We start from the raw sequence: 17000 nt of genomic DNA on the forward strand, positions 1-17000 counted from the left end.
CTGCCACGTCTGCGTGCCCGCTTTGAAGTGTCACCTTGAGGGAAGAGCCGATGGCCGGGAAGCCGGGGAGGGCGGGCGCCGCGGAGAGGAGTGGCACCGTTGGCATTGCCAGACACGGCGCTTTTAATATTGCATGGGCTCCCGTCCATCTCTGTAACACACTCAGGACATTCCTTCTGCTTGATTTAGTTTGAAAGTAGATCTTTGTTTTTTTTTTCTTCCTCCTGCCTCCCCCTCCCTCCCTCCCTCCCTCCCTCTCTCCCCTCCTCACTCGCCATGCCGGGCCTTAACACCTGTGCTGGTTTTGTGCTCGTTCCTGCCTGAACAAATGTCAAGTTCTGCCGTCAGAGCAAGTTTAACAACTCGCCACGTTATAAAAGTTGACGGCAGCTACATTGGGCCCTCAGAGAGACATTGAGCCACACAATCCGGCACCTTATGGCGACACCAAAATAAATAATGCTTAGAAAGCTATGTAATTAAAAGAAATAAATACCTTGGGTTTCTCTCTTTAGCTGCTTTAACATGTATTTTGCTTTTTTTTTTATTACATTTAAATAGGTATGACTGAATTGATTTTATAGATGTAAAATTGGTAACTTTAATAGTTTTTCAATTTTACAGTATGTCTTGTGAATCTCATATGTCATTGGATGGTCGTTCAGTGTACTGGGAGGCCGTAGTGACTAGTACATGGGTGCAAAGCTCTATTTTAACATTTACTGTTGAGAGAAGCAGTCATGTCAGCTGTGAGAATGTAGAAATTGAAAGGGTTAAATCATCTTGTCTTGAGAGGGTGATTCCACTCTGGGGTGACGAAAGCATCTCTGACAATGATTGTTGTAACAAAGATACACTGAGAAAGAAAACATGGCACAACTATTTCCAAAAACCTGATTAATGTCAAAAAAAAAATAAAAAATGGGTAATGTAGCTGAAGAGAGGGGCTGAACTATTTATAAATATCAACCAATGAAGCACCTAAATTATTTAGATTGTGTTGCAATTCTCCTCGTTAGGTTATATTGATCAGAAAATTAAATATTAACAATTCAGCTGGGGCAATTATTTTTACTAATCTTGCCAGAAATTGAGAATTTTGCATAAACTCTTCTCTGGATAAAACCCTCAAGGCCACGCACACAATGTGTTTATCTGTTCAATCGTTGCCGACACTGAAACTGAGGGTCACAACCATATATGGTTGAAATAAAAAATAAATTTAAAAAAAAGGCCTATTCTGACTGAAGCCATGTTTGTATGCTTGCTGAACTGTGGCTGTCCGACCGGCCCGACACGTCCACCTTCAGCGTGCGGGTCGAAGAGACGAATGAAGGTGAAATCAGGTTTGGAAAACTGCTTGAGAGAAGTTAATCTGCACAGGAGATGGGAACACTTGTGGTGTACTGGCCGGAGGAAAATGCTTGGAACGTCCATTTTTTTTTTGAAAAAAGGCCAAAATTGAGAGGCCGATTTACTTGTAAGGCTCAATTCATGGGTCTCAGTGAATTGAATTGGCGAGTGTGTCTTACATGTCCACGCCGTTTCACCTTCACGTGGCCTTGAATCGTATGAGGCTACGACGTAAATTATCGTATGTTCATGCCACATTTGCACTTATTTGAGTTGATTTGCATGTGAAATACTGTTGTTTGTATTAAGTAAATGCTCAAGTGTATTTGGATACACACACACTCAAGCGACAGTATTTAACAGTGTGTGTGTGTGTGTGTGTGTGTGTGTGTGTGTGTGTGTGTGTGTGTGTGTGTGTGTGTATGTGTGTGTGTGTGTGTGTGTGTGTGTGTGTGTGTGTGGGGAAAGCACTCACTCCCCCGCTTAGTTTTTGGATAGATCAGCCAATATAATAATGAGGTGCCAGATTGTCCGATTCCGCCTACAACATCTTACACACACACAAAAAAAAAAAAACACTCCTTTGCTGCGACTCGCTAATGCTGCTTTCATCACTTGCTCGAATGCCATCATCCTTTACGAAAACAAAACCGCACCGCTGGGGACCAAACTTAAACTTTTATTATTTTCTCTCCGCGGTTCCTCGCCGCCACCGCCGCCGCTCGCCTGACCCGCTGCCAGCTGAACGCGGCGGAGAATCAAACATGGCGTTAGTTTGAGGAGGCACGCATGAGAGGGAGTTTATCAACAGAGGCTGCGAGGAAAGGAGGTGTTTTGAAGTGGTGGAAAGAAGAGAAAAAAAAAAAGAGAAAACACACACACCCACACACACACACACACCACTGCATGCACTTTCTACCCACTTTAACAACCGTCCCAGTTCACAAATAGCAGTTTTAACTCCCCTGATTAGCGCTGACATCTGCAGCCTTTCATCTCTCCCTCCATCTTGTTTTTTTAATCAGATTAACCCAAACGGGCATCCTTTTAATGGCCTCTTTTTTTTAAGGAGAGCTGAAAGAGGAGAGATAATTAAAATAATTAAACCGCTGGGACCGGTCGGCGCGCGCTCAACTCCCGCTCTTTTCTTTTTCTTCTTTAAGTTTTTTTTGATTCCGCCTTGCTTACCGATTCAAGCGGCACAGAGACAGAGGAAGGCAGCGAGACTCATCATCCTCACTTAATTGCATTAAGTTGACTCTCGGAGGTCTAATTTTTTTTCCCTCCAAAACCAGCAGCCAATGCTGGATGTGATCTTTAGGTGCATGTCAGCCATCTAAATGTGGAAGTAGAGAGAAGGGGGGGGGGGGGGGGGGGGCTTCTAAACAGCCTTTATGGAGTATATGTATTTAGTCAGTGTGTGTATTTTACATAAGGCCGAAGAGAAGAAAAAAAAAACGGGTGGTGTTGTGGGGGACAAGTGAAGTGAGTGGAGCAGGAGGGGGGGGAGAAAGTATCCTCTTTAATGATTATTTATTCATGGACTTTTAAGCTTTTAATGAGGACAAATGAAGCCGTTTTTCAGAGTGTCAGTATGTAGTATGCTTACCAAAAATATTCTTGTTTAGCATTTCCATTTTTTTTTTTTTTTTTTTTTTTAACGCCGGGTGTCCGTGAGGAATAAACAACTAACGTTTAAATATAACTAGGAGTTTTTCCGGAGCAATCAGCGCGTCTTGATCTCGCATAAACAGGATTAAAAAAAAAAAAAATGTATAAAAGAAATGAAGTTTTGATCACGGCCTGATTTCTTTATGATTTATTAATTTCCCTCCACTAATTGAGGCGTAATTGATGAAATGGTAACAGATGACCACTTGTGTGAGAAATGGGAGTTTAATCAGGGTGCTTTACAGAAGATTCCTTCAACTTTATAAAGTGGCGGCCTCCTCAACAAATCCACGCTGCCGTGTATCAATTATTCACTTCGGCGTGTAATTTATTCGAACACACCGTGCCACACGCTTCCTAACTTCTTCACTGACAACTCGGTAGGAGGAAGAAAAAAAAATGAAGAAGAGAGAAAAGAGGCCGGCTATACCGCAGCAGCCGAGTTATATTCTACATTATAGGTGTACATATCTTGAATATTATAATTACACGTCTTCAGATGAGTTCAGACTTTGCTTCCCTGTCAAAAAGAATCTAATGAATTCTTGCATGAGGATTTGACTGAAAGCAACAGCACCGACATGCTCGTCGGGAGCGAAGCCCCCCGAACTTTTACAACAAGCTCGGATGTCTTCTTTCCACTCCTTTCATTCAGATCATTTTCACAGGGCTTCATTTCAAGTTGGCACAAAAAAGTGTGGGGATAGAGGAGAGGAGGGAGGAGGTGGAGAGAGAGAGAGAGACAGACAGAGAGAGAGAGAGAGAGAGAGAATCCCTTTGCTGGAAATACTTAAGATTTATATTTAAATTTTCATGGAATCTTTGAGAACATTGAGGAGCAATTTCACATTTGCACTGACATCTAATTTCTCAAGTAGAGTCTGAAAGCACAAATTGCCAAGGATTCCCTATGTGCCCAATTATCCTGCATCAATTTCCTTGACCCTGCGGAACGCTGGTAAATTAATCATACCACTTTTTTCTTTCTTTTTTTTTTTTTTACCCCCTCCTTCCACTTTTTTTTTTTTTTTTTTGGACTCGTCGTGCAATACATATGCACACGTTTGATAAACTAATCATATTTGGTCTGTTATACTCACACATGCTCACAAAAAAAGAGACGATCCGATCCCCCTCCTGCGGAAGCAATCAGACGGGAGCCAGCGGCGAGGAGGAAGCCCTGGGAATTGGGAGCTGATAAAACACAAACGCACAAAACATACACGAGTGGGGGAAAATGCAGGATTACAAATGACTGTCAAAACTCCCTTCTTCACCCTAACTTTCTCTTTTTAAAAATATCAAATTGAGTTCCAAATAAATTTGGAAGTGTTGTGCCTCGACTGTCTGCTTGAAATATTCTACGCTGAGAATCAGAAAACGCACAGAAAGGGAAGAAGCTCGCATTAAGCGTCACTCCTCATCAATACCATCAACATTAATGTGGCACATTGACCTTAACAGCACCTTTACCAGGCTAAGCATGTGAATCATCTTCAATCATCCACTGAGCAACACTGTATTTATACATCCAGCCTTACCTGTTGATCCCACCGTGGCCACAGACTCCCGACTCTCAGTTTTATTTGGAGCAACAGTGTCCTCTGGTGGAAACAAGGCGACAAACAATAAATACAAACAACAGGGGGATTGAACTCGTCATAGGCAATGTATTCGGCTTTTGAGTTACAATTTACACAGTTAATACTCAATAAGATACACAATATTGCCAAAAAATGTATACTGCTGTGTGATCCAAATCATTGAATTCTGGTGTACAGCATCAAGCACATGTTACAATGCCGTGTATTATTTTAAGGAAAGTTTCATTAAAAATTACTTTAAAAACTATTGATGTTCAAGCACATTTTGTCCCATCTTTAAATAAAGGATGGTTTACATAAGCAAAGAAGCCAAAAACTGTGTTGTTCATGTAATTCTGGGATTACGTATCTTTTTCTGTACATTGCAACTAACAGTTTAAAAGACAAACATGGGCCCATAACTAATTTATAAAAGCTATTCCTTTAAATCTTGCAAAATATAATTAACACCAACAAGTCGATATGCAACATGTATTACAAAATGTTAAAACATACACTGTCAGTGTGTACATATTTTGATTCACTTTAATACAAACTACAATGTAAATGAATTTCCCTAAAAGATTTACATTAAAGCACAAGCAACTATGCAAAATATACCCTCCCAATTGACTTTTGTTTGTTTTATTGAGTAAATATTTACAATATTCAAGGTTTGGTAGATAACTCCTTCAAATGTCAAGCTAAATGAGTTTAGCATCTATTAGCAGTTACTTGATTACAGAGTCTAATTGTGGTTTTGTAAAATATGACATGGCTAAGCCAAAACAAACAAACGTGTATAGTGTTTAAAAGATGTGTAACGTGTTCAATGAGCAAATAAACAGACTTACCACAATGAAAACCAAGGTTGGGAGCAGCACACTTTTCTTGAAGCTGAGCTAAATAAAGCTAACAGTGGCTAACAGGCTAATGGACACTAATTAGGTCAATAATTACTGAAGAAAAATGTATTCCTTCAATACGCTTCAGAAGTTACACTCGTCCCAAATGCTCCAAATTAATTTCCTGCATGAGGTGTGGATAACGTTTTTAAAGTGACAAAGCCGTGTTTAAACTTACAAGCTTTTGTTGTGCCACAAAGTATACATAATAAAAATGTCAACATTTTTGCAAAATTAGAGACTGCAATCTCAACAAAGTCAATTCTAATTATACTTTCTGGTGCAAAATACAGTAAAATGTCCAATGAAAGAAAAACATGTGCTATAGCTGTTGCATTATGCCTGACAACACTACTGAGAAATGAAGCAGCTGTATGTGGGCTCTCAGTGTTCAGTTGTGTTAACTGCTTTTAAGAAACTTGTTTAAAAAATAAGTTTAAATTACATTTTTTACACTTTGCTTGCTGGTTATGTATGCTGGATTGGATCCTCTTCTTGAAGGCTGGTTTGACACACCTGTGGTAGAAAGTAAGTATAAAATGTGTCTGTAAGCCTTTGCTGGACTAAAACTAAACTTTACTTGAACTTTGTACGTTCAAGTAAATGCTTCACTGTTGTTGCCTCAATAAAACACCTTTAATAAATCATAGAAATTCATGCAAGAAGGTGCTTGAAAACTGCAACAACAAAAAAAACATCGGATGAATATTTCCTCTCTGATCGACACCTCAAAACACCTTAAAAAATAAAACCGCACAAAGTCAGAACTGTAGTGCAAAACATCGACGATCTTTATTGTTCACAGTTAAACACAAGCCACTGCTTTAAGAACTTCCTTTTTTGCCATTTTGTCCCAGATTTCTCTCCAGCTCCGGTCAGAGTCCTGGTTTCTTCACGTTTTGTGCTGATTGTACCTTCTGTCTTTGTCTGCTGTAAGTTACTACGGTTGGCATTTAAAGTGGATTGTTGAACATGCTTGTAGATAGCGAGGCAGAAGGAGATGACAGCGGGACGTCCCGGTGGACAACAGGATTTTTAACACCGGAGTTTTCTCCTCCCACTTGGGAGAAGAAAGAGGAGGTAACCGTGTGTTTATCAGACCTGCGTGAGAGGGGAGAAAAAAAAAACAAAAACAACAACTCATCGGACGGTTTCCCGCGCCAACAGCTGTTACATGTTGGGTTTGTTATTGGCACTTCAAAAAATATTCAGCTGGCTGTCCAGAAATCAGAGTTAATATTCTTCTTTTTCTTTCACCGGTAGGTCTGATTTTCAATTCAAGATATGTACCTATCACTATCAGAAAGATAAAAGGTAAGGAATGTGAAGCTCTTAAAAGGAGACATGAATTGTTGTCAGATTTTGTTTTTTTTTTGTTGGGGTTTTTTTTTAGGATACTTTCTCGGAATGCAAGAATCGACTACGTGCTTGTGATACAACCTTGTTCTTGCTTTTATGGAATGATCACACCCCGAAAGAACAAAACATCCCAAACATAATCAACAGTGATAGAAGAAAGAAGGAAAAAAAAAAAAAAACAAAGGGTCGCAGTCAATAACAACTGTAACAGCACCTTCTCTACCGGGTCTTATTCAAGGTGAACAAGGTGCTGACAGGAATCTCAGCACAACACGTTCACCTCCATTGCGTCATCTCGATACCAAATCATAAAACCCACGACACTCCTGTGTGGGACAACTCGTCGGAGCAGATTGCGGGGAAACTGTGCAAGTTTTGGGCGAATGGAACCCTTTAAATATAAAACTCTGGATAGCTTCAGGACATTGTGTTGGTGTAGCTTTTCACTCTCTCTCCCTAATGTCCAAATCCATGGTGTGCTGGTAACTCGATGACTTGGTCATATCGCCGTGGGGAATGAATCAGTTCAGGAAATAAAGAGACGATGGGAAAAACCTTTGGAGAATCCTGTTGTCCACCCTGAGGACTCTCGGAGGGGGGGGGGGGGATGGAACAAATAACACTGAATTCCAAAGACATGTTGCTCTTTATCTGATTTGTAGCTCTGCTCCACCTGTAAGTTTCAGTCCTGTTTCTGTCCTATGTTTCCCCCCCCCAGCCCAGTTCTGTGCCCCTAACTGTGCTCGTGATGTGTTTCGTTATAGTCCATGATCTTTAGCTGCTGCTGCCGGGGGCGACCGGCCCCCGACTGGCCCCTGCCGCCACCGTGGCCCGCCCCCGCCTTCCTGCGGGGGCTTTCCTGGCTGGACGCCCGCTGCTTGGGCTCGGAGCGGGGCTCCTTGGTGGGCACAGTGAGAGGAGCAGCGGTGGCTGCGGGAGGGGGCGAGGGCTGCGGAACGGGGGGAGACGGGGGTGCGGGGGCGAGATGGCCCGGGCAGGGCACCTCCACGCACAGCTCAGTCTTCAGGTCGTGGGCGAGGCCGGCCAGGCGTGGCGGCGGCGGCTGCGGCTCCTCGTCGCACTGGCTCTCGCTCTTGTTGCGGAACAGCTCGCGTGCCCTCATGCCCAGGAAGCTCTTGGCGCTGGGGTAGGAGCCCACGGTGAGCGGCGCGTCGGAGGCTGGCAGCGGCGCCAGCGGGTTGGCGCGGGCGCAGGAGAGGGAAGGCTCCACCAGCAGGGGCGGGGCCGGCTCCTGGCTGCCGTTGATGGAGTTGGCCATCGGCTTGGAAGAGTTGCTTGCCTTCGGTTGCCCTGGCGATAAAGTGCTGCCGTTGCCCCGCGGGGAGTCGCGTGGCGCTCTGGTGTTGGTTTCTTCACTGGCGTGAACTTTACTTGGTCCATCGGGCACCACGGCACTGTAAACCACAACATTTACTACTGTGAGGTCGGTAAGCAAACAGAGGCGCTGCACTGTGTCATCAGGACATGATGCGGGAATGGACCTGAAAGCCAGGATTGAACTAACATTAACCTGGAGTCAGCTGGAGTGTGTAGGTCGGCTCTGCCCCCTGGTGGTGAGCTGGTGGCGGTGCTGGCTGGAGCCTCCATCTCCACTCTGCTGTAGAGCTGCAGGAGTTCGGTCTGCAGCAGCTGAGTGATTCTCCTCTGAGTCTGATACCTGCTGTCTGACGCCTGCAGCTCCGACCTGCCGCGGAGGGACGAGACGGGCAAAAGTTTGAAAGGTCATTGCTGGACTCGCGCACCCAATCGGTTGCTTGAATCTACTCACTTTGCTTGACATTTCACGTCTTCGAGGAACTTCTTCTGCTCGGCGATCAGGTGCTCCTTCTTGGACAGGTGCGTCTCCAGCTCGGCGACCCTCTGCTGCGCCGCCTCCAGTTTCTGCCCCTGAACCAGCAGACTCTGCCTCAGCGTGTCCACCTCGTTCCTGTACGACGCCTGCAACATCTGGGCCTCCTGAGCGTTGGCAGAACAGAGAGAGCAAAGCGCACGTGAGAACTTCAGAAAGCTGGAAACCGGAGGCATCAAACTAATTTCTGTTGAAGGACTGCACACCCCTCAATTTAAGTTTAACGGGTATGGTTTTAATAGAGGTCATGACAGGAATCTACGGCCCCGTTTCAAAAGAAAACGAAACCTTCTCTGTGTTTTGGAGGCCCATTTACATAACAACTGTCCTTGGAGCCACTGAAAACTCAAGTTTCTGAAAAGGGCTCCCAAGGCGAAACTTTTTGAAAACGCAAAAAAGTCATGCATTTTCACTTCAAACAAGCATTGAGTAAAAGGAGTCCAAGACCCAGAACTGAACAGCAAATAACGATGCTCGGAGCAGAGGGATCGATGATGAGAGATTATTGCGAGCTAAAACAGAAAACACCAAATTAAAGTCGTGAGGCCACGAGGGCGAGTTTGGGAAAACATGCACGTGAAAAGACGCAGAAATCTTGCCATCTGAGAAACAAACAGTTCCGCTATCATTCATGCGAGAAAAAAAACAAATACAAATTGTCAGATTTTACCTTGCACCTTTTGTCTCAAGAAATGTCTCGATGAGCAGTTTTTGTTTTTTTGTTTTTTTTTAGGGGGGGGGGGTCGGATAATCAAACATTTCGATTTAATATGCCATTATTGCACTATTGCCTCTTATCTGAAGTGACTTTGGCACCTCAGAGTTATAACATGGGGTCACTGAGATAATGGCACAACAAATTGTTGTTTCAGGTAAGACAACAAAAGATTATATCCATTTACTGCAAGGGTGGGCTGTCATTTTTTCCCAGCTGAAGCTGCCAGATTTTGTGTGAGGGGGGGGGAAACACACAGAAGAGCCTCTGTGGACTTCCTTTGCAGTGACGATAAGAACACCACTGTGGCATACCTTGACTTCAACACCCAACAAACCCAATTAGTGTCCCTTTTTTCACCTCAGGACGTCATCTCTGCAGTTCTTCTACGCACACACACGCACACACCATCTTCCTAGGTACCTTTGTGTTGTCGGCGCCTGCGTGCTGTAATTCCTGCATGGACAGCTTATGCGCCTCCCCGAGGAGCAGCAGCTGCTTGTTCAGGAAGCTCATCTGCTGCTGGGTGCTCTCGCTGTTGCTCAGCTGAAGGACAAACGAGACAAACAATGATGACGGAGGGCAAAGCAGCGATTACGCTACAAATAAAAACCTGTCCAGAGGTATCGGGGAGCGCATCAACACCGAGCGTGACAGAACTGCTCATTAGTGAACTCGGTTTGAGCGTCGGGTGATTCAAGCGGGTGCAAAGGATGCGTTGCCGCTCTGAAGAACCGCTTCTCCGACGAAAAAACTAAAGAAAAGACTTCTCAATTGAATAAAAATGTTAATTTGAGGTCCACTTAAAGTGCAACTTTGAGACTTTTGTCATGTTATGGGACTCCACTCCTCGACACTAGGTAAAATGTGTATCTCTGACTGTCTGAAGCGGGTTTTTTTTTTTTTCAACGTCTCAAATATTTCCCTCAAAGCCTGCTGACATGCAGCGTCGGTAGTTGGTAATTCAACATCAGCATCAGTACCCGTGTGGACCTTCATTTGAAAAGCTACCATTAGAATATCCTCTCCTGCCAGTGGTCAATTGGTAGACATTTGGCCCGAGCTGGTGGTAATTTAACACCAGCATCACTATTCATTTGTCTGTTCGAATTATTTCGTAACACTCGATTTATCCGATTGGCAGGCTGACAGACGGCGTCTCTCAACAACACCCAGTGAGGTGACATGCACTGTTCCATGTTTGTAATTTGACACCAGCATCACTTATTTTTCAATATCAGGCAAACGTGCAATATAGTTGTGAAGCATTGTGATAAAGAAATTAATTACAATCAATACCAACATATAAATAGATGTTAATGACTTTATGTTTTGAGATTCATTCTTTTAAATAACGGCGAATGTACATTCAAACTAAATGTATTGTGGTTTCATGTTTTGCAATAAAAAAAAATAAAAATGTGCAGGTTGACGATCTCCATGACGATGAACTTACAATATGTTGTGCAGAATTTTAAAACAAAAGAGAGAAAACCACGACAAACGGATGTTTTTGCATGTAATTCTGTCGAGTGCATGTTACACGGAAACATAATTCATCACAGTTCAGGCAGTCTTTTGTAATATTATATAGAGAGCGATGATATTGCGATGGCGTTAAATTTGCAATATATTCTCCAGTTATACATTGAATACAAAGACTGAGTGGTTTTAAAAAAAAAACATATATTGACTGAAATGCCGATAAGCCAACATGCCATTGACCCAATGTACTGGTAAAACTAAAGGTTTGGGTGGAATTAGTGAATTTTAGTGGTTCAGCCCATCTCTAAGAGGAGCCTCCAGCCTCTTCTTTGCTCCCTCTCTGCCCTCCCCTCAGTGTCAGCAGGAGGGCGGAGGACGCAGCAGACAGAAAGAGGTTACCCAAAGTGGATGACGTCAATGGCGAAAAGCCACACATGCAACAAAAACGTCCCCTGAGGCAGAGGATGCCAATTATGCACTCTTTCTGTATTCAAGACGCTGCTCATCCTGACCTACAGCAACCCGGTTTCACACAGGAACATGATGTGGATTAATAGCAGAACATAAACAATGCTTATTACAGTTATTGGAACTTCCTGAAGGCACTACATGTGGGAGCGTAGCTGAAGTCCGAGCCTCTTGTGAATGTGTTTCCAGAGTGTGGCTGACGGCGCACACTTCACAATGCGGTGACTATTTTCCACACGTTAGTGGCTTTTATGACTTGTGGGAAGAGGAGACGCAACTGTACACAATGACTGCAGCGATGAAAAATATACTTCCGTTTCATCAACTGAAGTGTTAAAAAAAGCTAAATTGTCACTTTGCCGACGTAATTGAGGACTTTTGAGCTACAGTCTGGATCCTGTCGGATTCACAGTCTCTCGTAACAAGCGCTCCTTGTTTGTCTCGGTCTGGGTCAGACGAAGGAAACAGACTTCAGACAAAACCCCAGGAGGCAGAAAAACACCCCCCCACCCCCCTCCGCGCAGCTGACCCAAAAATAAAGAGGGTGAGACGACATCTCCAAGGCAACCGCGCCCTGGGACAGAGCGAGGAGATGGTGGCGGGGCGAGGACCCGGGCCTCGGAGCCCCACACAGCGCCCCCCCCACGCTTCCAAAGGAGCAGATGAGCAGAAAAACTGTCCCCGAAAGTGACGGTGAAGCCACTGATGGCAGAAAAGGAGATGCGTTTGTGTTGCAGTCCGATAGAAAGAATACTTGTGGTTTTCAGCACCAAATACCACGTCGGCTCGGAGGCTTGTAGTACGACGCTGGATTTTCCCCTCATCGGGATAACTTCAAGGAGTAACCCTGGGTTTTGTGTACTATGACGCTCACCAGGATAAATCGCCCCCGGCAACCGACTCTGAATGTCTAACCTGCCCCTCCCCCCGCCCCTTACAGGACACGTTCTCAATAAGGGGGTCAGAGCTCCGCCTCCCGACCAATCAGATCTCTTGGGAAATGACCTGCCCATTCTTAAATGATGGTGATCGGTGCGTAGGTTCAGCGCCGAGGCTGCAGAACGACTCGCGCCGTCGTGGTGAGGATCAACGTTTTCTTTAACATTTTTAGAATTTGCTCGGTGGTTTGGCCGGTTCTCTTTGACGCCGCTGCTTTAAAGTGCATCATGAATCTTTTTCCTCTCTTTGGCTGACTTTTAAGCGAGCGACACGCACGTGGGCGGCCATCATCCAGTGTGGCTTGTTGCTTTGATAAGTCATTTTTGTCTCGACATGAACAGTTTATCGAGTTGACAAAAGGACTGTTTTGTGCCTGTGTGAATTTCTCCAAAAGAGAATTTGAACTGATTCATTTGCAAAAGTGGACCCGTTTCATACTGAAATTAATAGGAAGTATGCAGTGAGCAGCAGGAGCTGATGAGAGGAACGATCGACACTTTTAACAAAAAAAGCTCAATTTGTGAGGCGTTCTGGTTTATTGAAAAAAAAACAACAACTCAAAAAACATTCAATAGCTGTTTGAAGTGTCCCGTATAACAATTTTTTTCAGGAACCTCAGGTGTATGAATGATATTTAATAATTTTCTCTGAAATCACTTCAAAGTAAAAGGATGTGTTCTCGGTTTGATTGACAGCTTGACTAGACAGTTGTATTAAACACCGCTGCCAGTCTGAGTCTTCTTTTGAAGCTGAATTTGATGTTGGTGTTGAGGGGACATGTGACAAGCTACAACAGAGACTTGGGAGACGGCGGAGACATTTAACCCAACAGTTTTATTGGATACAGATTTAAGAAACGCTCTCAGTGCGCGATGAGTTATTAGATGTTCTGAACCAGTTTACGGGGAAGAGAAACGAAGGGAATTTGTTCTTCCAGTTCCACAGCAGAAACATCGGCATCTGGGACACGAGCGAAACGCTTAGATTTTTAAAAGACTCGACCGTAAGGCGAGGTGTCGGTCTTTACCTTGATGGTCATCTGGTTGAGCAGGTGACCGGTGTGACACACTTTGTTGTTGGCCCTCTGAAGCTCCGCCTCCAACTCGTCCATTCTCTTCGTGCACTCCAGCAATTTGCTCTGGAAAGAGACTCAGTCAAGATCACATTCATATATGAACATCAGCCAGACGGCCAAACTTTAGTGGAAATGTGTGTCTGTGCATTACTGATTTCCAACATTTGTTGTTGGGGTTTTTTTTTTCTCCTCCGACTACAACACACTATGTAGGTTGGGTTGCTCCAATGGATTTTCACTGTATTTACGACAATGACAATAAAATTTTCATTAGCAATGGTACAATTTTAACAGGAATTCTGTAGTTTCGTGACATAAACTTATTTTTAAGACAAAGAAAAAGTTATAGCCCTGACCATCATAAGGGCTTGGCGTGTGTGTGTGCGTGTGTGTGCGTGTGCGTGTGTGTACCTGCAGCTCCTGGTTCTTGGTGTAGTAGTCGTCTCGGCCCTGCTGCAGCTGTCTGATCTGACTGTGCAGCCGGGTCACCACCGTCTCGCGGTCGTCCCACAGCTGCCGGTACCGCTGCTGCTCCACCTGCAGGCTCTCCCTCAGAGACGTGATGTCCACACTCTGCAAGTTCAGCTGGTCCTTCTGCAGACACACACGCGCGCGGCAAGTACAACGTGTTCAGACTTCACAATGAAAGCACAAGGACAGTTACACAGGTCTGGATTCTACCGAGTGTCTTATTACGGTTTCCTTTTTGTCGTGCAAATCTAATTTTGACAACCTCAGGGCAGACAAAGCCTCGGGCGCCTCCTCTGATCTCTGGGGTCTCAGTCCCCCGGTTGAGAACAAGTGTCACACATGACACCCGAGCCCATTATACAGCTGGTTGAAGAAACTGCTGCAAATGCTTCAGTGATCTCTGCATGTCTCTGAAGGATTCAGGTGTTTTGCTTCACTATTGTGTAAAAGTACAACACACAGGAGAGGATCTCCACAACATATGTCCCACCTGTCTTGATTAAATATTGGAGATACAGATAGAACTTGTGTTGAAGAGCTTTTTTTTTTTTTTAAAGTTTCCCTCGTCTACCTATCCTGCTGCTGATGAAGCAGAAATCCAACACTGATTTTGATGTCTAGAAAAACGTTAAAAAAAAAAACCTCTCAAAATCAGAGAAACACATACACTAGTCATTAGAGAGGCCTTCAGGGCATCTGGAATACCAACCGCTCAGCCACATCAAGACTCAACAGCATGTCATACATTTGTAACGTGATCTTCTGCCAGATATTGAAAGTTAAAATGATTCTGATCAAGGGCGCAGGAGCTCTGACATTTTTTGACAATTCCACAGCCATACAAATGAAATGAATCTTTAAAAGTCAAATCAGGCCACAGTCACAAGGCAACATTTAAGTTTACATTGCAACATTTTGAACATGACGCATGTTTACATGAAAACGGCAGAGAAGCGGAAAATTACGTCGTTTTCATGTTGGGGCACGAGTTGGCGCTGTTGATTGTTTCTGTAACGAAGCCACACACACACACACATACATGCAGAAAACAAGAACAATGGGAGAACATGGATATTCGTATTCATAATAATCCACTGGCTCGCTTTAAAGTTACTTTTAAAACTGCTGGACTCGCACATCCAGTGTTTTCGATTTGATCTGTGACACTTGCCATGGCATTGTTCTGCTCCTCCAGCGCGGTGGCGTTGATGATGCGTCGGAGGAGGCGTCGGTTGCGGACGGCGTGCTGCTCCCTCTTGTAGCGCTCGTACAGCAGCTGGTTGTGCAGCAGGAGCAGCTGGCTGCGCAGCGTGTGGAGCTCGTCCAGTGGAGCCGAGCCTGCGGAGGGCATCACAATAATAACGTCGTTAACGCAGTCACGCGGCTAAAGCAAATACATTACCAGAAATTCAATTAATTACCGCTTCAGTGTAACGGCAACACAAAAACAACAAAGATAGGCTCAATGTTAAATTGTCATTTTATATTGCAAATAAAATAATCAATTAATTTGGAGCGTTTATATATCTTTATAATCTAATGCGACAACTCTGCGATGACTTGTGCTTTAAACAAGGCCAAAAACCAGTGGATGCAAGAAGAAAAAAAAATTCATTTACTGGACGAATCCTAAAAGACAGTGTTCCACATGAGCAATGAAAGCGTAAACTCCAGCAACAAGACTTTTCCTTTTGCAACTAATAAAACTAATAGGTAGCAAACAACTGACACGGGAAAGAAATGACAACAAATTGATGAAAAGCCTAATCAGATTTACAAATCTAAACCGCACAAATAAACATCGTCATTGCAACTTCCTGCATCTATTTCAAATAGACCATATTGTGTTTGATCACATATAAAGTAACTTGTGAGTCTGCAGTTTGGGGTCAAGAGCTCTTTTGGCTCATGCGTCAAATGTGTTATCAGTTCCGCAGGAAAGTGCTTAACAAAAGGAAGAAAAGAAAAGAAAAGAGTTGCCAGGGTAAGTAAAGCAAACGTTTACATCCTGGACAGCTCAGAAATCTGTCGCAGCGTAATCAGACAATCACAAACACCAACATGCTCGCCTCAGAGCAATTTTACAGTCACCAGCTAACCGTGAAAACGTGTTTTATATACTCTCACTATATAGTGATAGTTTAAAGCTTTATTATAGCATTGTTGGACCAGTCCGGCCCACTTGGGATAAAACTGGGTCGTATGTGGTGCCTGAATTAAAATGTGGTCGACACCTTTGATATAGATGTTTGAAATCCTGAGGCAATAAAAAGCATGTTCAGAGTCATTTTAGTTAGAGACTTATATATTTATATATAAAAACTTGTATAGAGGCCTGCAACAGTCGTACCTGTTAGTGATAAAACAGTATGGCATTACAGCCCATTTTATAGTTTTGACGTAATCAGCCATGCTTGAAACAGTGGTCTAGTGGTTTAGCACTGTCCACCACTGAGAATGTCTCTGGTTCGAGTCCAGGTTGAGGTGAGTTGAGTGGAGTGTGCACGCTCTCCCTGCGGCTGCATGGATTTTCACTGGGCGCTTTGGTTTCCTCCCACAAAATGTGTTTAAGGTGAGTTTGTGACTAAAAATGGTGGCGGTTGTCTGTCTGTTTGCCCTGCGATGGACTGAAGACATGCACCCTGCTGGGATCACCATCAGCACGCGACTCTAAAACACTATAAAAAGACAGAAAGACGGACGCGCATTAATCAGTTTCTTCATTCCCCAAAACCGACCCCCCAGACACAAAAACAAGTTGCCGTAACTTTTAAAAGGCGTGTGTGAATGTGGTGGTTACACGGAAGAAGACATCCATTGGTGCATCAAGTCGTGAAGAAGCGAAGAATGCGCCAACTTTCCAAAAGCTCAGGATAGATTGCCTCACTTGTAAACATGTGCGAAGCGAAAGGGAAGCAATTGGGAGAGAACACCCGGGAGAGTTTCACCTCTGGGCAGTCAGCCACAAGCCAAGAGTTTTACTTTTAGATGCAATTGAAATGACATGACTCCCATCAGCCCGTCCGGGGACAGTGATTAAATTCCACTGCTGTAATTACAAAACTCGACCAGACTTTTATTCCATTTGTCGATTTCATTGTGAGCT

The 17000-nt window shown here is 43.9% G+C and overlaps 1 protein-coding gene across 4 annotated transcripts in view; it reads right to left on the reverse strand.

Moving 5' to 3' along the window:
• Nucleotides 1-6301: 6301 nt before the first annotated feature.
• Nucleotides 6302-17000, reverse strand: part of tsc1b (TSC complex subunit 1b) — a 34281-nt gene continuing 23582 nt past the window's right edge. For 2 of the 4 annotated variants that reach the window (XM_080510669.1, XM_080510668.1), the window contains exons 16-22: nt 15066-15232; nt 13835-14017; nt 13376-13486; nt 9880-10002; nt 8661-8848; nt 8403-8576; nt 6302-8286 (exon numbers count right to left, since the gene is read on the reverse strand). In XM_080510669.1, coding sequence (XP_080366795.1) covers nt 7605-8286; nt 8403-8576; nt 8661-8848; nt 9880-10002; nt 13376-13486; nt 13835-14017; nt 15066-15232 — 1628 coding nt within the window. In that variant the 3' untranslated portion in view covers nt 6302-7604. Of the gene's footprint in view, nt 8287-8396; nt 8577-8660; nt 8849-9879; nt 10003-13375; nt 13487-13834; nt 14018-15065; nt 15233-17000 lie in introns of all 4 variants that reach the window. The other 2 variants (XM_080510667.1, XM_080510666.1) reach the window with 1 other exon arrangement.

The sequence above is a fragment of the Blennius ocellaris genome (genome assembly GCF_963422515.1).
Source record: "Blennius ocellaris genome assembly, chromosome: 15".
Taxonomy (NCBI): Eukaryota; Metazoa; Chordata; class Actinopteri; order Blenniiformes; family Blenniidae; genus Blennius; species Blennius ocellaris.